Source organism: Garra rufa, chromosome 21 (assembly GCF_049309525.1).
Source record: "Garra rufa chromosome 21, GarRuf1.0, whole genome shotgun sequence".
Lineage (NCBI taxonomy): Eukaryota > Metazoa > Chordata > Actinopteri > Cypriniformes > Cyprinidae > Garra > Garra rufa.
Window position 1 is genome coordinate 41,294,003 of NC_133381.1, and position 21,473 is coordinate 41,315,475.

The following is a 21,473-nucleotide window of genomic DNA, read 5'->3' on the forward strand; positions in this document are numbered from 1 at the left end:
GTCAAAAAATAAGGAGCCAGCATCTCTTTCTCACTATTACAAAAACGTTATTTCTAACGTTATTTCTTTTATTTTAGTATTAATGCAATATTTAAAATGAATTAACCAAGCTCTTCTCCAGTCAATATTCTCAATTCTAGAGTTTTAAAAAAAGAGATATTTTATTCTGTTGAAGTTGGCTTGGAATTTTTTATTTTATTTTTTTTCCTTGGATGTGACGAGGGTCGGCGGTCGCGTGACGTCACTTCCGGGACGCGGCTCCGTTAGAAATGGACGACAGTCTCCAGCTGGCAGACGGTGGATTTACTAAAAATGTAAGTTGAATGCCTATTAAACAGTTTTCGAGATTCGAGCATTACAGTAGGCAGTCAGACATGTCGTGCTCACAGAAAGACTCTTGTGTTTGTTTCACGCTGTGATTGAAACTGCAGTTCAGCAGTGTTGTGTGGGCTAAACAACCCATGCCCTGCCGGATGAACAAGTCAAACAGATCACTAAACTGTAATAAACAGGAACAGCATGATCAAGTGTTGTTTGTATGCTGAAGGAAACGCGTACATTGCGTTTGTTTCTCTTATATCGCGTGTAAACAACGGTGGCGCGTCATGTTGCCATAGCGACAGTAATGGCGTTTGTGCATCACGTGACTCTCTCAAGCTAAACACGCATTAATAAACATTCAAATCTAATAAAGCGGTACTATAGAATAATATATTTACATCTTTAGTTAAAGGTAGTACAACAACTACTACCATTATGTATTAATGCTTTGCGTTTAAAATAATAAATCATACTTGTTTTGCATTCTAAAAATGAAAATTGTCTTTACAGTAATAAATAATGTATTTAATGATTATGAAAATATTGTGATTGTACTAAAAACAGACGTATAATAAATATATAATAATAAATATATAAAAAATATATAATTTCTTATTTATTTTGTGTTCATTTTGGGATAAAGTATGAGAACAACATGTTGCCAGATTTTCGCTATAATGATGATGTTGATTAGGTTGCCAGATCAGGAAGAAGAGCTCGTCAGGCCGCTGAGATGATGAACGCTGAAGACTCTCGTCAGAGGAAATCATCTTCATCAGTCAGTAACGCAGCAGAGGTCAGTCTTTATTTTACTCAATAAATGTGAAAAATGTATATTCCTATAGGCTCTGTACAACCTTGAGTTTTAGAAAAAAAATAGTAAAATAAACTTTAGGGGGAAATCATCATTTTGATCATTTCAAAGAAAGAAAGAAAGAAAGAAGAAAAAAAGAAAAATTTGTCAAGCCTCAAAAATGTTCATAAGAAAAAGATCTTTCACTATTATTATTATTTTAGACTTGTGGACTTGTGGTATATACTGTAGAGGACAGTTTCAACCATTGAACACCAAGTAAGTAAAAGTAAAGAAAAGAGGCAGAATAAAGATCATTTTGAGCATTATTTCTTATTATTCTAGATGGCAAAATGCCTAAAATCCCTCATATTGCATATATCACTCATACTGTGACCATAAACAGCCACTGTTTATGTACAGGATTGATAGACGACTATGTGTATCTTAAAAAGTCATCATAATTGCTGACTCTCGTCAGAGAAAATCATCTCCATCAGTCAGTAAGGCAGCAGAGGTCAGTCCTCATTTTACTCAATAAATGTGAAAAATTAGTTTAGACATTTAAATTAGGCTTTTATTCACATATAAACCATGATTAACGCATACACAAAAAAAGCACATCAATTATGGTAAATCCAGAAGCACATTTGAGCTTCCATCTTTATTAATAATTAATAAAATGCATTATTTAATTATAACATTATAACATTTGTAACTTGTTAAATGTATGTAGTCAGGGACAGAGTTCCAGCATATATGTGTCCCTGGACCACAAAACCAGTCTTAAGTAGCACGGGTATATTTGTAGCAATAGCCACAAATACATTGTATGGGTCACAATTATACATTTTTTATGCCAAAGATCATCAGGATATTAAGTAAAGATCATGTTCCATGAAGATATTTTGTAAACCTCCTAACATAAATATATCAAAACTTAAGTTTTGATTAGTAATATGCATTGCTAAGAACTTAATTTGGACAACTTTAAAGGCGATTTTTTCAGTATTATTTTTTTTTTTGCACCTTCAGATTCCAGATTTTCAATTATTGTCCTATCCTCACAAACTATACATAAATGGAAAACATATTTATTCTTTCATATTATGTATAAATCTCAATAAAAATCAATAAAATGGACCCTTATGACCGGTTTTGTGGTCCAGGGTCACATATGTGTTTTTACATAGTTCTGTATATTTAGTTAATCAGAATCGTGACTATTTTTATTCTTGTTGGTGAAGAGTACTTTTTGTTAAATATTTATTGTATGTAATAATGTGTATAAAAAAAACTTTTTTTTTTAGGTTATTCTCGTCAGATCAGTGTATAAAACCAAATCGTGACAAGAGTGTTACACTCTGTTAATAAATATTGAATATAAATCATGTCATATTTTTGCCATATTGCTCACACCTAATTTAACATGTGCATTTGCTAATATGTGACCCTGGACCACAAAACCAGTCTTAAGTCGCTGGGGTATGTTTGTAGCAATAGCCAAAAATACATTGTATGGGTCAAAATTATTGATTTTTCTTTTATGCCAAAAATCATTAGGAAATTAAGTAAAGATCATGTTCCATGAAGATTTTTTGTAAGATTCCTACTATAAATATATCAAAATGTAATTTTTGATTAGTAATATGCATTGTTAAGAACTTAATTTGGAGAACTTTAAAGGTGATTTTCTCAGTATTTTGATTTTTTTGCACCCTCAGATTCCAGATTTTCAAATAGTTGTATCTCGGCCAAATATTGTCCTATCCTAACAAACCATATATCAATATAAAGCTTATTTATTGAGCTTACATATGATGTATACATCTCAGTTTTGTAAAATTTAACCTTATGACTGGTTTTGTGGTCCAGGGTCACATATGTCTTAATTAAGCATGCATGCAGTGGAAAGCCTGTTCTTAAGGCCAGTAACGTAGTATGAATGTTGTGAGCGCTGGTTTATTCTGGTGTGTGCTATTTTAAGGAGCTTTCCCTCAGTGAACTTTCTCCCTTACACATTAACTAAGGATTGTTTGAGGCATATTTGCTGAGGTCTTGCAGCGGTCTGCTGCGTTACTGCAGGGCATCGGCATCCGTGGCATGCCATCTTTGGTTTGTCCCCAAGAGCGCTGAGAGCCGTACATGAATTCTGCTCGGAATTCTAGCTATGTTTTTTTTTCTGTAAACTTTCCAAATTAGGCTGCGTTTTCCGATGTAAAACCAGGATTCTTGAGTCCCCTGTGACCTCACATCTACATGAAATACATTTTTCCGGCATAAAGAGTGACAGGCCTGTTTTCCATGTCTTGATAGTCAGTGTTTAATTTAGCTCCTTCTTTAAATATGTATGTTTTACCATAAAGCAGACACATCTGAGCATCCAGCATTGAAATCTGTTGCCTTTAGATATTTTCGCAACATTGATCCTCATGCTAAACACTGGGACTATTCACTCTTTGATCACAGATCATTAATTTTAAATAACTGATTTGAATCTTAAAGTCTGATTGGCTGAGAGGTCTTTCCAACCATGACCATGGGAACCTATAAAAACATTTGTATCACTCCACTTGCAGGATTTCTCACAGCGAGTGTCACGGCGAACACCTAAATTCGCTATAATTACTGCTACTGTGGTTGTGTCACAGAATGTTTTTTAGGCAAGAATGTATGCGTTTAGATTTCAAGTATGCGGTTTGTTAATAATCATAGATGTGAGCTCCAGGAAGTCAGCACTCATGAACCCAAGAGCAGCTTTATCTTGGCCAGATCTTCGGGTTCTAATGTCTATGCAGTGGTTAAACATGAGATGTAATGCATTTTGGGTAAATCTACATTTTGGTTGACACACAAATGAAAACATCAACAAAAACACTAACCACATTTATCACTCCATGTTTACAAACAGGAGGCCATTTCTGAATTTACCTGTGTTTTGAAAGTGATGTGTGAATGGTGTTTTACCGGTAAAAAGACGGAACGTTGTTGCCTGTGTGAACAGCGCATTTTTGTATTTACCGGTAAGTTCCGGCAATTTACTGTGTGAAAAGCATTTATGTCATCAATCATATCCAGTAATTCTGGTATTCTGGCCAAAATATTTCAAACCTGGGGGGTGTTCCATAAAACAAATTTTCCAAATAAGCCAGGCTTATTTTAGTTAGTCTGACTTATTGTCACTTGATTTGTCTTAAAATAAGTCAGACTAACTGAAATAAGCCTGACTTATTTGGTAAACGTGTTTTATGGAACACCCCCCGGGAAGACTTAGGACTAAACGTTTTTGTCAACCAAACTCCTTAAAATGAAATATTTACTTGAAATATCTCTGAGGAAGTTAATATGGACACATTAGGACACATAAACAAATAAAATATTTATATTTTTAGTGTTAAAGTGATGGAATTATTTTTATTTTTATTTAATTTTAATCCGTTAAATTAATTATTAGTTTTTTTTTGTCAGTTCACAAATCACTGTATTTCTTACATTAAATTGAATATATGTTCCATCAATATGGCATGTTGAATGAAAAGTATAAAAAGAGCTTCGTAAAAAGTAATCTAAAAAGTAGTCAGATACCTCAAATGAGTAACCTAGATTACATTACTAACTACAATTTTCATCATGCAATGTGTAGTCAGTAATGGACTACATTTTTTAAGTAAGCTACCCAGCACTTGATGGGACACTTTTCTGTCATCTTTCTTTTCCTTCGTTCTGTCTCCTGAACCATTTTCCACGAGTTGCATGAAATGACTTGTTCACTCACAGCATCCCGTTTGAGGCGGTATGAGCCGTGTCCCATCCTCCCCGCAGCCGTCTCAGAGCCCTGACATCAGGATTTACAAATGGCCCTGCTGAAGGAACCCAGGAACGGAAGTTTATTTGCTCTGCTGTGTTTTTTATGTTGAAAGTAACTGAATTCCTGCAGGCCTCTGGCTTATTTGCAGACCCAATTTGGTAATGAGAAATGCGTCTTTTTTCAAGTGCATTTGTGGGTTGCCCACCCTTGTTGTGCCCCGAGGAATTCTGTCAATTTAAAGCTGGACCGTTATTCAGCCGCTCACAGAACCGCCGTCATAACCCAATTGACTATTTTCAGAATGAAAGAACGAGAGGGAGATGGGTGGGTTTTTTCCCCTGTGAAGCTATTTTGGGTCATGCCTGGCCAGAGCAGTTCCCACACTTACATACCCCTCAAACCCCTTCAGCGCTCTCCCAGTGTCCTGCACTATTGTTGTGAAATATAACTATACTATGTTCAGCTCTTTATATAAAGTTACAAGTATATCCAATTTTATCCGTATACATACAGTAGATACACACAAAATAATATACAAACTATATAGTAAATCTCAACTGCTTAATTGCTTGTACCATTCCAAAATGCAAACTATATTATCATCTAGGTCTAATCTGCTAATTGCGACTTTAATGCATGATATTAAGATATTAAAAATATGTTACAATGGTTTCTTAGACTAAGCCAGGATTAGGCCATAGATCAATTAGGACATTTAAGTAATTTTTATAAACATGCTTAGAAAAAATACATTACTGGTGTGCATCTTAAAACAAAAAAGGGCACTGATATATTTTTAAGATCAGTCAGTGCAAGTTTATTTCCGTTGAAACAGCTCAGACTTACATTTTAGTCTAGGACTAGGCTTAAGCCCTGTCTGTGAAACCGGGGGAGTATGTTAATCTTAAGAAAAGTATGTAAAACAGGGCACAGTCTACTGTGTTAATATTAAGGAATTCTCCATATTATGATTTTCACAGGTTTTTTAGCTGCATTTTAAATATGTATGGGGATAGAACACTTCAGTACTAGAGTAAAGATGATTTTTAGATCCTTGGTGATTCATAAAGTGCAAATTAGCGGCTATAGGCACTTTGAGAAAAAGCATATACAGGCAACGCAAAATTAATACTCTTGGCTCCTAACAAAATTGAGGCCTTATAAAGCGAAACAATCTGTCTGTGCAAGAAGCTGAACATTATTTACTATATTACAATTTTTTACTATATTTACAAATATTACACTTTTTTATCATTTGCACACACAGTTGAACAGGTAGCCTTTCAAATATATTGAAATATCATGTGTAAACACAGGCAAATTTTCAGCTTTATCCAGTGTCTGCACTATTTTTATACGGAAGTTATAGCTGATAAAAAATGTCTTTGTACTCTTTTAAATCTAAAGTTGCAGCTATCTCATAACCCCTCACACAACCGCTTGTCAATGCATTTGTCTGTTGTTGCAGTTGCATTTCTAGTGTTAAACAAGGCCTGTAAGTAGTACAAACCAAGTATGCACTCTCACAAAAATTGGGTGGTGTATGTACAGGTAATGAAACTTGTGTCACATGCACTGTACTCACCCTTACACACATGTAAAAACCTAATTATTCTTTGTCATACGGAAAATAGTTCTTGTTTATCTTAAAGCTGTCATTTTAGGAAACAGTTAATACTATGATTTTGGTCCTACCTGAAATATTAGTGTGTATTTTTGACTGTCTGAGTTAAAGGATTAGTTGACTTCCAAACTGATAATTTTCTCCCCCACATGTCATCCAAGATTTTCATGTCTTTCTTTCTTCAGTCAAAAAGATGAAAAGTAGTGGCCTTCAGTAGTGGCCAATGAGTTGAAGGTCCAAATTGCCGTTTCAATGCAGCTTCAAAGGGCTCTACGCAAACTCCCAGCCAAGGAATAAGGGTCTCATGTAGCGAAATGATCTTTCATTTTCTAAATATAATAAAAATCGATATACTTTAATCAAAAATTCTCATCTTGCACTAGCTCTGCGATGTGCCTCTGCGATTTCATGCATTACGTAATCCATTGGAAAGTTCACACATGGTTAGTTCTTTGTCATTGTACTCCAGTTCAAAATAGGGTTTTCTCCTCCAACTTCAAAATTGTCTGACATTGTTGTTTTACCTTTTTTGTAAAGGGAGTTCGACTTTCTTTGCACGCTCGCTTTGTAAACACTGGGTCGGTACTTCTGCCTGTGTCATGCATGCGTGATTACGTAATGCGTGAAGTCGAGCTAGTGCAAGATGAGAATTTGTAATTAAAAATATATCAATTTTAATTTTTTTTTAGAAAATGAATGATAAGACTCTACTTGGAAAAAAATCGTGGAATGTTTTCCTTAAAACCCCTTTTTTTAAGAAAGACATGAACGTCTTGGATGACATAGGGTTGAGTAAGTTATCAGGAATTTTTTCTTCTGGAAGTGCTAATCCTTTAATGATGTGAAGAGACAGATAATTCAGTGCTCTTACTTGAGTCTTATTTTGCTGTGAATGTGTGTTTGATCTCAGGGACCTCCACCGAAACCGGCGCGTCGGCAGGGAGGATGGGCGGAGGAGAGCACAGGAACCGGATCTGCCAAGTGAGTTGACGCGTCTAGTTTTCGGGTTTCTTTCTTTGACTTTCTGAGATGCACATCATTCTTAATGTTCAGCCTTTCGAAAAGCCCATATTGTTCTGTCCTACATACAGATGAACACCCTTCACACACAATATACAGTCAATTAAATGCAAAGACTAGAAAGTTGAACTGTCTTCACTCACAAAGCTTTGTTGAACAGCAGTGTTTCAGTCCAGCATTTTTAAAAACAGGTTAGTGATAAATACATGATTTATTATTAATTTTAGAATATTTTGAATATATATCAGACACAACTTGTAGACAGCACACATCATTTTGTATGAGATATATTTGCATCCAGCAATAATTGCAGAATTGCAAAGCAAAGTATTATTTTTTCACATCACAGTTTTCTCTTCTTAATTTGTGTCACATGTGTTCTTTCATTTGGTTTCTTTTCATTTGTTATGCAATTCTATTTTTCTGTAAAGCAAATTATACTCAATCCAGCATCACTGCTGTGGTTTGTTGTGGGCCCCTAGAATCCCATTAGTTGTGGCCCCGCTGCAATGAGGGTCAGTTGCCACATGATGGCATCATCTTCTGTTAAATGAGTTTTACTGGACAAACTAGAAGGATTATGAAAATCATTTGAACTGCCAATGTGTTTTTCAGTACTTCGCCTGCAAACTAATGCACAAAAACAGAAACAACCATGTTTCCATAAGAAATTTTCCATGAACATGCACATATTTTCTCTGTTCTGAATAAAATAAATCTAGCTGCAGATTCTGAATATATTTATGAAGTCTGCCATATTCTTATATTCTGAACACAATTTCTGTGCATGCTAAGAACAGCATTAAGCCTAGCAGAGAAAACCACAGAATCAGCTGTATAAAGAAGAGTACTACATTTATTTAACAAAACAGAAAGAAGTAGTCTGAAATGATGCAGTCCTAAATGCAATTCAATCTAACACAAAGTGCTAACAAACCCTATATATCATGCTTAGTACATGATAAAACTGCTGTATACTGATCAGAAGTTTACGGGGGGTAAGATTTTTGTGTGCTTTTGAAAGAAGTCTCCTCTTCTCCTTACAAAGACTGCATTAATTTGATTTAAAAATGCAGTAAAAATACTAATATTGTGAAATATTATTACAATTTTAAATAACTGTTTTCTATGTGAATATATTGTAAATTGTAATTTTTTGTCTGTGGTCAAAGCTGAATTTTTTACATCATTACTGCAGTCTTCAGGGTCACACGATGCTTCAGAAATCATTCTAATATGCTGATTTGCTGCTCAAGAAACATTTCTGATTATGATCAATGTTGAAAACAGATGTGCTGCCCAATATTTTTGTTGAAAACGTGGTAAGTTTTATTCTTCAGGATTCGCAGATGAATAGAAAGTTAAATAGACATTCTTTAGTGTCTCTTTTGATCAGTGTGAAAGTTGCATAATGAAAGCATTTATTTCTATGTAAATAAATAAATAAATAAATACCGCTGCAGTTGCCACAACTGTACAATAGCAAAACATTTTTACAGATTGATCTTTTTAAATGTCCGTATTTGTAAAACTTTGTATTTTATTAACTGATGTAAGTTAATATTGTAGCTTTCATTGTACATGAAAACCACTGTAAAAACACAGGTGGTAAATAAAAAGATGCATGAAGAATCAAAGTTCAGATTTTGTAGCATATAACGTAAAGTTGCTTCCATTTTATTTGTAGCACTGGAAATAGACCTTTTTTGTATGCAGAAAATGTGTATACATACTGTATACGGGAGAAATGTTAGTACGTTAAGACGGCTGTTGGCTCAGTTTAGTGGGGAATAAAGCAAACTCTACACGTCTCTCAGGAAAGGTCAAAGTGTCACTTCTGCACGTCTGCCAAACTTATCTTGATTCTTTCGGCTGGGAGGTGTTAAAGGGCTTCTCGACGCATTGATTCTCCTTCTGAAACAAAGTAATCGTCCCCTCTGAAGAAGACAAGGACTTTTTCTTCATCTCAATGTCACCCCTCGTGCTCAATCACCGGCGCTCTGCTCCCGCTAATCCCACTGCAGAAATCCCGGGATTTGCAGATCTATCACTCCTAATTGACACTAAATGATCTGTCAGTTTATTGATGAAGCTTTGAAGCCAAGTTGTCACAATATATTTTATCCTGAACAACTTTTTCCAGACAGTTTTACCATGTTTATCTCTCTGCGTTACACGGGTCTTAATGGAGGGTGTTGTAATTAGTTTTAAACAGCGCTTTAGAGGACGGGACGTGTGTCAAGGGCTGGACATACTAACACCCATGATTATCTGCTTACTACATTGATTTAAGAGCATTAAAGGCTAATAAAGTAGTGCATTATATGTTTTTGTGTTTTAAAAAAAGGTAAATTTGACACAGGAATTCAGTATCAAAGCTTTTGGAGAGAAGTTAGAGTCCAGTCTCTGAATACATTGTAACATTAGGATATCAATGCATTATAGAGCTATATGTAATCATTTAAACCTGTGATGTGTATATGCGTATATGTGTGTGTTTATTATCTTAGGGTTAGCAAAACATTGACTTTGTTATAGATTTTACGAGTTGCACATTGTTGTCAGGATCCTTTAGGTGGCACTCAACACCAGCAGAAAAACAGCCTTTATATGACATTAACCCTGTCAAGCCTGGCATTTAAAATAATAGTCAAAAATCTTTTTCTTTTTTTTAATGGATCATTTTATTAGACCTATAGACTAAAAATCAAAAGCAAAAAGTTTGCATATGTGTTTTTGTTGAGTATCGTATTTGATCAATCAGGTTTTTATAGCTTATATAATCTGAAACAGTAAGGAAAAAACAGCTCCGTTTTATTCAGAGACTCAAACTAAGCAAGAATATGCAATTTGGTGCTGATATTTATATGATGCAATGTAGTGTAAATCAATAATAAGATATTTATTGTAGTAGAGCAGATACTGACATAAAATGATCTAACAATCAGACATATAAATCCAATAATATGTCTTAGGGATGAACAAATAAAAGTTCCTCAATAGATGTGGGATGTTTTGGAGGCTTGAGAAAATCATTAAAGTAAAGCTTCTGGAAACAAATGTTCCTCAAAAGATCATAATGATCAGATTTGAGACTAAAAAATAATTCATAGAGCATGCATAAAGCCAAACTGCTTCAGTCCAGTCAAGTGTTCATCTGGAAATATTACTACAGTTATTCTGTTAGTCTGAAGAACCTTTGACTGAAAGTTTTTTTGTGGATCCAAAACTTGTTCTTCTATAGCATCGCTGTGAAGAATCTTTTAAAGCACCTTTATTTTTAAGAGTGTAAGGCTTGGAGTAGATTATAGACAACAGGTTTAACAGCAAAGCTTTGATTATGAAACTTTAGAAACTAGGAAAGTAGTAGAAACGTTTAGAAAAGTAGGCTTTATGGGGTTAAAGCTGTACTTGTAATATCTATTCTATTTTATTTTCCTCAATGTTCAACTTGATTTAAACAGTGTGAAAATGATTATTCACAACATTAAAAAGTCAACATTTTATTTTAAAATTAATTAATGCTGCTGGTTGTAGATTAGAGACAGTCTGAGAGCACATGCCGACCGAACAGACGAGCTGTGATTGTGATGCTGATTGTTGATTTGTGATGTCCTCCACAGGTCTGGACGACGGCCGGCTGTTGAAGAGCTGGAGGAGTGAGTTTCCACCTTTATTGTTCTTACTTCCTTCATGTTTCACTTTGACACGCAGTGATTAGGAACTGAAATCTCAAGAAACGGGAATGTTTGTTTGTGCTCTTGATTTAAGGAGGAAATTACCATCGTACTGAAATTGTCCTTGGTTAATGCGAGAACAATCACTCTGATTAAAAGACGTGATGGTGGAGTTTACATATATAACCTGCGGTTAGGGACCAGATCACTAGCGTCGTCACCACTAGGACTGGACAGTATATCACATGCTGAACATTCCGATTATAACTAGGATTTTAATGCAAATTGTATCTGTCCATCAATTCTCCTAAAGACTGCGTCATTTTACTTTTACTTACTCATGCGACTGGCAAGTGTACAAATGTTGGTAACGCTGTCCATTCATTAACATTAGCTGACATGTCAAAAATATTTATTAATCATTTGTGACCCTGGACCACAAAACCAGTCATAAGGTTAAATTTTACAAAACTGAGATGTATACATCATATGAAAGCTCAATAAATAAGCTTTCTATTGATATATGGTTTGTTAGGATAAGACAATATTTGGCTGAGATTCATCTATTTGAAAATCTGGAATCTGAGGGTGCAAAAAAATCAAAATACTGAGAAAATCACCTTTAAAGTTGTCCAAATTAAGTTCTTAACAATGCATATTACTAATCAAAAATTACATTTTGATATATTTATAGTAGGAATTTTACAAAAAATCTTCATGGAACATGATCTTTACGTAATTTCCTAATGATTTTTGGCATAAAAGAAAAATCAATAATTTTGACCCATACAATGTATTTTTGGCTATTGCTACAAATATACCCCAGCGACTTAAGACTGGTTTTGTGGTCCAGGGACACATTTATATTAGCATTCATTAATGTTTGTTAACATTAGTTAAATATAATTCTTCTTTTTGTTATGGAAACTGTCTTTTTTTTAGTTTATATCTCACAATTGCGTTTATTTTTTTATGTATTTAATTTGTTTATTTTATTTTCTGCCATGGAATAATAAATGATACAGTTAATTCCTACTTTATATTTAACTTTTTTTTTCTGCAGTTGACTTTATATATTGCAATTGAGTTTATATATTGCAATTTTAAATTGGGGAAAAAAAATCTGAATTGTTTCTTCTTTTTTCTGCAATTAAATTTATATCTTGCAATTGCGTTTATTGCAATTTTAAATCGGGAGAAATAACTGAATAGTTTTTTTTCTTGTTTTTGCAATTGACTTTATATTTTGCAATTTTAAATTGGGGAAAAAATCTGAATTGTTTCTTCTTCTTTTTTTGCAATTGACTTTATATCTTGCAATTGTGTTTATATTTTGCAATTTTAAATCGGGAGAAATAACTGAATAGTTTTTTTTCTTGTTTTTGCAATTGACTTTATATCTTGCAATTGTGTTTATATATTGCAATTTTAAATTGGGGGAAAAAAATCTGAATTGTTTCTTCTCTTTTTTACAATTGACTTTATATCTTGCAATTGTGTTTATATATATATATATTGCAATTTTAAATTGGGGGAAAAAAATCTGAATTGTTTCTTCTCTTTTTTGCAATTGACTTTGTATCTTGCAATTGCGTTTATATATTGCAATTTTAAATTGGGAGGAAAAAAATCTGAAATGTTTTTTCTTTTTTTGCAATTGACTTTAAATATTGCAATTGAGTTTATATATTGCAATTTAATTCTGTGGCAGAAACAAGCTTCCATTGTTTGTTCATGTTAGCTCACAATGCATTGACTGATGTTAACACATACAAATGTATTAGTACCGTCAAACTATTGTTTACTAGTTACGAGACTAATGTTAACAAATGGAAACCTTATTGTAAAGTTGCCAAAATGTTAAAAGTTTAGAATTTAATTTCTGCACCACTACCAAGACCAAAACAAATACAAAATATCCCTCATCTGCTATGAAATATGATTATTTCTTACACATTTACTTTTCTTCTTTCAATTCATCTATTTGGCTACAATGGCTGTTTGGTTGAAATTATGGGTCTTCTGAGTTAAAAGTCTTTTTGGAGTAAATGCATAAATATCAAGCTATCTTTTTATAACTGTGTCTCTCATCTCTAATCGGCACTCTCACTAACTGGACCGATATGTGTGTGTGTTACTCGTGGATGGAGTATTTGTCCCTGATCTCTTGTGTTTAACATGATGTCTGTCCTTGTGTCTGAAGCCGGCGACTGAGGCCACAAACCCCTGAGGGCTCCGACAATGAAAGTGGTGAGTAGATGATTCCCGTGAGCTCTGTTTGACTTCAAACACATTTACTCTGTTAAACCAGACAGCAGCTCCACCATGAACACTGCCTTATGAAACTCAGACAGAACTCAAACTAATGGCTGCTCATTTATTGAACGGAATAAAGAAGCACATTCAGTTAGAGTCTAGCTCCTGAGATTGATCAATTGTACACATTCATGACATACACTTACACTAGACTCAAAAGACCTGATAGCTTGAGGCTGAGAAACATGTTATCCTCAGGCCATACATTTTTAAAAATAAAGGTGCTTTAAAAAGTTTTTCACAGCGATGCCATTGAAGAACCATTTTTAGTTCTAAAAAGAACCACTAAGCCAAAGGAACCATCTCTTTCTTACTTTTTATAATCTAAAGAACCTTCTTTCGCCTGTTGTGAAACAGAAAGGTTCTTCAGATGTTAAAGGTTCTTTATGGAACCATTTAGACAAAAAAGGTTCTTCTTATGGGATCGTGAAGCACCTTTATTTTTAAGAGTGTATGCTGTTCTCACTTGCAGTCTCATACAATGAACTTAAATAATAAAAAAATTAACATTAAATTAACTTAAATTAAAAAAAAAATATAAGATATTCTCATTTAATTGTCAGCAAAAGTGCAGCATATGATGCATTTAATATTTGTCAGCTTCAGGACTTTTGTGAAAACTTCAGATCGTACTACTATATTTTTGTATTTCTACTCATGCACAGTCTAAATCGAGCACAGTGCATTGTGGGTGTTGAAGTTTTCCTTCATTTTTTTACCACAGCCCATCTCTGTTTTCTCTAGTTGTGTAGCACTGTTTAAAAAGAAAAATCACATTTGAAAAGCATAGACAGATGACTTCTAATAAAGCCCCATCTGGTCAGTGGGGAATCGCCCCTTTAAAGGGAAATATTGATCAAAAACTTGTCAAAAATTGGAATTGTGATATGAAATAGCCGATTACACATTCACTATTTGTGCTTTTAAAAACAGCCAGTCTCAGGAATACTACTACACTCTTAAAAATAAAGGTGCTTCACGATGGCATAGAACCATTTTTGTCTAAATGGTTCCATAAAGAACCTTGTTTCACCTCTGTTTCATAAAAGGTTCTTTGTGGTGAAAGAAGGTTCTTCAGATTATAAATAGGTAAGAAAGAGATGATTCTTTAAAGAATCTCTGACTGAATGGTTCCTCTATGGAATCGCTGTGAAGAACCTTTTAAAGCACCTTTGTTTTTAAGAGTGTAGGCTAAACCAGTTTGGGTGGTCAGCACGGTGCGTTTCCACTACAGCGTCTAATCCGCACTCACTGCCGCTGGCAACGCTACAACGCCACTGCTTTGGGGTGGGTCAAATTTAGGGCAGAGCACGCCTATGGAAAAACAATATTTACACCCTGTTTGCGTTTCATCGTCTTCTTTTAACGGCGGTTCTCAAACTAAACACTGGCATGTAATGAAAACATGCAAAGTACATTTAATTTTGCTTGACTTTTTCAATAACGTGATTTCAGCTCAGTAATCCACCAGTTTCGGAAACACGCGTCAAAGTCTTGCCTTGCCTACTTCTCACAGCGATTGGTTGTCGCCTGGAGCTTTGCGCTCAAGATTTGCATAAAGTTGAGGAATGCCCAACCTTTTGACACTCTCAGCCGCTCTCAACGCTTTCTCCGCGCCGCTTCATATCCCAGAATGCATCACGCGACAGTTTATGCTCAACTTCCATATGAATGAATTGAAAACGCATCGTAAGAGTAAAACTAAAACCATAAAAAGATTGAAATACAATAAAATAAAAACCTATTTTAGATAGTTGCATGACAATATTTCTAATTTTCATTTAGTTCAAGTTGAAGTACTAAAATAACTGAAACTAAATTAATTAAAATTAAAAATAAATAAATAACTAAAAAATAATACAAATGACAAAAATACACAACAAAATTACTAAAACTAAGTTAAAACGAAAACAGAAAATATATATCAGTAAAATCTTACTCAAAATATTAATGGAAATAACACATTAATGATTAAATAACAGTTAATATCAAACTAATTGGATCTCATAACTACAGTCAAATCAAAATGTATTCAGATACCGTCAACATTTCTCACATTATCACAGTTTATTTGCTATAGTTTACAAATTGTAGTAAGACAAGAACTCAAGAGTTAAACTGTTTCAGAACAAATTTATCTCGATAATGTCAGATAACTTTGGTAGAAAGGTATGTAATCAATTACAATCAACCAAAAATTCAAACAGCTCTCAGTAGGACATTATTTACACAACTATTAATATTTTATTGACCAATTACCAAGCAACTCTTGTGTCGCATTAGCAAATAAAGAAAAAAACGTAAGCAAAAAATGGTCAGGTCAAAGTGTATAAATATTTTTTAGTCCCAAATTTGTATCGATTTTACTGGTAGTCCATCGTATGAAGAATGTTTGGGGAATAATATTAGGTCACAGTTTACTTTATTTTGCTATCCTCACTTACATAAATTAACTATAGTGTCATGCACTAGCAATGCTCAAAAGAGCCTGTCCTCAAGTCTCAGATCTTCTTGTGGTCTTGGGTCTCTAACCCTAACCCTAAGTTCAAGAGGTTTTATCATCCATCGTCAGGAGGATAATAATATATATGCATATAATTAAATGTGGTTAAATAATTATTGGGGTTGTTTGCATTAATAAAACAGAAGCAAACATTATTGATCTCTGAACTTGACATCATGAGCTCATAAACTCAGTAGCAACCTTCGCTCTTTTGTAGAAAAGATGTTTTAACTCATGAATAAATACGAAGATAACATCATCTTGTAAAGCCGTGACACATGACTTTTTGATAGAATCAGCATCAAAAAGCGGTTTCTGGTGCACGTCATTGTCGATTCCCTCTCGACCTCGTGTCACAGGTCGCAGCGCGACCTCATTTAAAAACCGTTGTTTTCTCTCGCCGCTTAATCATGGCGTTTGCATACCGAGAGCTTTACCTCGCCGCGCCTCACATTGAACTCTGCCGCATTTGTGTCGATGGTGCATTATTCGGAAAAGTTCGGATCCAGTAGAGCGTTTGCGAGGGCTGGACGTAGAGGCTTTTTGATGTCATTGCACTAAGACCATTAAATTTGACTGGGGGTCCGCGGGGGCCCGAATCTGCTGAACGCGCTGCTTTAGAAATGAGGAGACAGTGTCACCTCGTGCTCATGAATATGAAGCAGCGCTCGTGCGCGCCTGCATTTATTTGTGTATCAGGAACACAGATGAATCTTGTCAGTGACTAAACGAGGCTGGCATTTTTAATTGGCTTTAATTAAAAATGAGAGAAAAGGAAGAAGTTATCAATGTAGGATAACAGGGCTTGTTACCAGGGTCAGGGAGATGGAATTGAGCGTGGCTTTTGTGACAGGATTCAGAAAGTCTAAGAGAGAATTAAAAACTACTTCAAAATGTCCACGTTCATCTCCTTGACGCTTTATGGGGAGCATTTTAAGGCATCCGGGCTGCTTCATAAGATCCTAAGACAGGTTTTCTGTATCATTTGTGGAGATCAATAACCATTCTAAAAGTTGTTTGAAAAAGGCTGTATTCAATTGATTAAAAATACAGTAAAAATAGTAAAAATGTGAAATATTTTAATATTTTTAAGTATATGTTTTCTATGTGAATACCTGTTCAAATGTAATTTATTGCTACGATCAAATCTGTATTTTCAGCATCATTACTCCAGTTCCCAGTGTCAGATGATCCTTCAGAAATCATTCTAATATAAAAATCAAAAATATTAATATTATAACAGAAACGCACTGCAAATACTGACAAAGCAAACAAATGTAGCAATGTGATGCAAATACTCACAAGAAATGCAACCAAAACTAGAAACGTGCTGCAAATACTCACAACACAATCAAATAAAGAAATGCTCTGCAAATATGATCAGTGTTGAAAACAACTATAAAATATATTATTATTGACTTTACTGTCGCTTGTGATCAATTTAATGCCTCCTTGTTGAATAAAAGTATTATAACAAAACCAAATATAGAAACTTACAGCAAATACTCACAGTGCAACCAAATACAGAAACATGCTGTGAAAAATAACAAAACCAAATACAGAAATGCACTGCAAATACTCATAATAAAACCAAATAAAGAAACTTACTGCAAATACTCACAATGCAACCCAATATATAAATGTGCTGCAAATACTCACAGTGCAACCCAATATGGAAACGCAATGCAAATAATCAAAACAAAACCAAATAAAGAACCCAGCTAAAAAATACAACAAAACCAAAAACAAAATCACTGCAAATACTCATAATAAAACCAAATTAAGAAACACACTGCAAATATTCACAACGCCAACCAAATATGGAAACAAGCCGCAAATACTCACAACGCCAACCAAATATGTAAACATGCTGCAAATACTCTCAGTGCAACTAAATGCATAAATGCACTGCAAATTCAACTAAATACAAAAACATGCTGTCCATATACAATACCAAATACAGAAATGTGTTGCAAATACTCACAATGAAAGCAAATAAGAAAACCAGCTGAAAACACTCACAACACAATCAAATAAAGAGATTCTCAGCAAATACTCACAACGAAACCAAATACAGAAACGCTGCAAAGACTCCTAACACAACTAAATACAGAATGCACTGCAAATACTGACAAAGTAAACACATATAGAAATGTGATGCAAATACAAGAAATGCAACCAAATATAGAAACACACTGAAAATACTCACAATGCAACCAAATATAGAAACATGCTGCAAAGACTCACAACACAATCAAATAAAGAAATGTGCTGCAAATATTATCAGGGGGTTATCAGTATTGACTTTACTGTCACTTTTGATCAATTTAATGCCTCCTTGTTGAATAAAAGTATTTATTTATTTTATTAAAAGTCTTACTTTATAGTAAGTGTCGATTTGTGAAAATCTGGGCAATCATTTTGTAGAGCTGTAAAAATTAATCGCATTCAAAATAAATGTTTGTTTACATGCTATATGTGTGTACACTGTGTATATTTATTATGTATAAATGCACATACAGTATGTATATATTCCAGGGCTCGCAAAATCGCTAGCCCGACGTCCCGGGGCTATTGTGTTTTCCAGTCGGGCAATCAAAATGTTTGACCGGACTGCCCGACGGACTATCGTAAAGTATAGGGCTCCTGAGGTCCTTAAAAACTCCTCAATTTAGTTGTATCAAATTTAAGGCCATAAAAAGTTTTAAATATGTTAAATAGTAAAATGTTAATTATAATTTAGGAGGTCTTACATTTGTGGACAGAAAGATGATAATCGCGATAGGGCTGAAATAAACACCAAATGGCAATGATGTCACTGAATAAATATGCACGCTGCACGTTTCAAAGTCAAAACGCAACACGGATGTCTTTATATGAATGTATCTGAAGGGAGTCAACTGTCCTCAGAAACGTATCGTCGGTATTTTCATTTCATGTCTGATAAAACAGCGTTTAATGCTGCTTTGTGTTCAGCTGTTACTAGGGAAACCTTAATATTTCAGCGCTCCTAAAGCGCCCCCTCATGACAGAGAGTTAATGTGAAAGAAGTTAATGTGCCTTCTAAAAATATAAACAATTAAGACAGTAATATTTATGTTTTGAATAAATATAATAAATTATAAATTGTATAAAGGCCATTGTATAAGATATTTAGTTTTTGTGTGAACCTGTATCTGAATTATAAATAATTTTATGGCTGACTATTATATTGTCCATTGTCCAACCACAATCATACTGTGTTCATTTTACTTGTGCAGCTCTTCAAAATAAAGAAATTGCCTTAATTTGATATTTAAAAATTCTGCAGATAAACTAAATAGTGAAATAAAATTCCTTCTTTGATATTTGTTTATATTAGTGTATTGAAAACATTTTTGATTGACATTTAGACTCCTATCTGATTTTCTATATTTTTAAAAAAAAATTTATTTGGGCTAGTTAAATTAATTCTCGGGCTACCAAAATCTGAAGTGTACCTGCCCGAAGGGCTACCAGAGATTTTGAAATTTTGCGAACCCTGTATTCAAGACATATGTGTATGTGTATATATAAATATAAATATTTTATATATAAATCTAACATGTTATATGTGTGTATTTATAAATACATAATAAATGTACACAGAACACACACATATAGTATGTAAACAAATCACGATGAATCATTGTGCAGCACTAACATTTTATAATTGATAAACAGATTGAACATGTTCAGTCAGTTCAGTGTGAACTTGCCGTATATAAGAGTTGGCGGTATATAACTAGATTTTTGAATTTAAACAAAAATGTGAATGGTTTGCTCTTGCATGCACAACATTGTGCTGTGGTTGCCAGAGCGTTGGTCACTAGGTGCTTTGTTTCTGGCCTCATGTTTTTGTGATATTCTGGTCTGTATGTATTAAGTTCCTCCTTCAAAAGGAGAGTTTTAAGCACTTTCTACTTTTAACCCTTTAAAGCCTACAGTACTATATTTGAATTGTAAGTTTCTAAGGCCTAGAACTTATGAACATGATCAAACTTTGCTGATAAACCTGTTTCACACACAATCTACTCCATGCCTTCTGTCATCTGATTGATAGTTTAGTTTTTATCCGGTAAAAGGTCTTATAGTGTAATTGTACAATTGTCCACCTTCAGCTGGTGCTTTACGTGTCTTTTTGCTGTCAAATCTTGACTGATTTTTATCAAGTAAATGTAAGAATAGTAATATTTCCAGATGAACACTTTCTGGACTGAAGCAGCTTGGCTTTTCTTGATTCTCCATTAATTATTTTTTTAGGAAAATCAGTGTGTCTCAAATCTGAAATCTGATCATCAGCTTCTTTTAAGGAACGTCTCTTTGCCCATCATAATTGGATTGCATTATATGTTTTGGTCATCAAACTAAGCATCTCACTAAGATATATTGGAGATATATATTGTTAATCATACTAATTGATCAGTAACAGTAAGTGACGGTAAAGGCATTTATAATGTTACAAACAATTTCTATTTCAAATAAATCCAGTTCTTATGTTACATTTTTTTCAATAGTTTGTCTGAAGGCTCAATAAACTATTCCAGTCCAAAAAAAAAATGTAATTTCATACTATTACTTCATACGACAGACTTTACTTTAGGGTTAATTATCATGAAACTGCATTTGAGCAAAATCAAAAGGAATCATTTAGCAGAATGTCTGAGCTACTCTTTTCCACAGGATTAAAAGTGAACTTTTCCTTTACATAATGTAATAATGTTTGTTAATGACATAGTATTCAAGAAAAGTCATAAAGTTATTATTAAAAAAGTTTGTTCCCACTTTGATAAGTACAGAATGTAAAGTGAATTTTCTTTCATAGTTATTATTCTAGTCGTGTCGGTTTTGAACTGTTCAGCTTTGAGTGGTGAATGTGACAAAAGTTTTGTTCATGTTTTATTTATCAGCCTCTGGTTTTATTAACAAAGCTTTCTTTTACTTTCTTAGCACTGTCAGAGCGTGTTTGACGGTGATTTTGTAAACGTGCGCTCTCGTGGCACACCTGAACGCACTCCAGCAAAAGTCTGTCCAAAAAGAGGAGAAGGGCTGTGAAAGTTTGTCCTTCTTTGGGAGCGATGCCACGCTCTGTCCTGTCGAGTTTTGCCAATTAAAGCGGGTTCCCACTGTTCCGGGCAGCGGGCACGCGGCTCTTGGCACCGCGGCTCCTGCCAGGGCGCGCCGTGACTTCCGACCCCACACAGATGGGCTCGCAGGCAGGCCTGCGCGCCTGGAGCCCGGCCCGGCCCGAATGGACACGGAGGTCGCCGCTCTGGCCTGAAGGGTCCTGAGGGTGGCCGCCGCTGACAGGGCCCAAATGCTCGGCGCCGGGACGAGCGCGAGTGTGTGTCGGGGTGGGGGGGTGCTTTCTGGGGAGCCCCTGGCCGGAGCGC

The 21,473-nt window shown here is 34.6% G+C and overlaps 1 protein-coding gene across 1 annotated transcript in view; it reads left to right on the forward strand.

Moving 5' to 3' along the window:
• The first annotated feature begins 260 nt into the window (after nt 1-260).
• Nucleotides 261-21,473, forward strand: part of ift43 (intraflagellar transport 43 homolog (Chlamydomonas)) — a 30,812-nt gene continuing 9,599 nt past the window's right edge. The window contains exons 1-5 of the mRNA XM_073827446.1: nt 261-314; nt 1,016-1,117; nt 7,457-7,527; nt 11,190-11,225; nt 13,447-13,493. Of these exons, the coding sequence (XP_073683547.1) occupies nt 270-314; nt 1,016-1,117; nt 7,457-7,527; nt 11,190-11,225; nt 13,447-13,493 (301 nt within the window). The 5' untranslated portion in view covers nt 261-269. The remainder of the gene's footprint in view (nt 315-1,015; nt 1,118-7,456; nt 7,528-11,189; nt 11,226-13,446; nt 13,494-21,473) is intronic.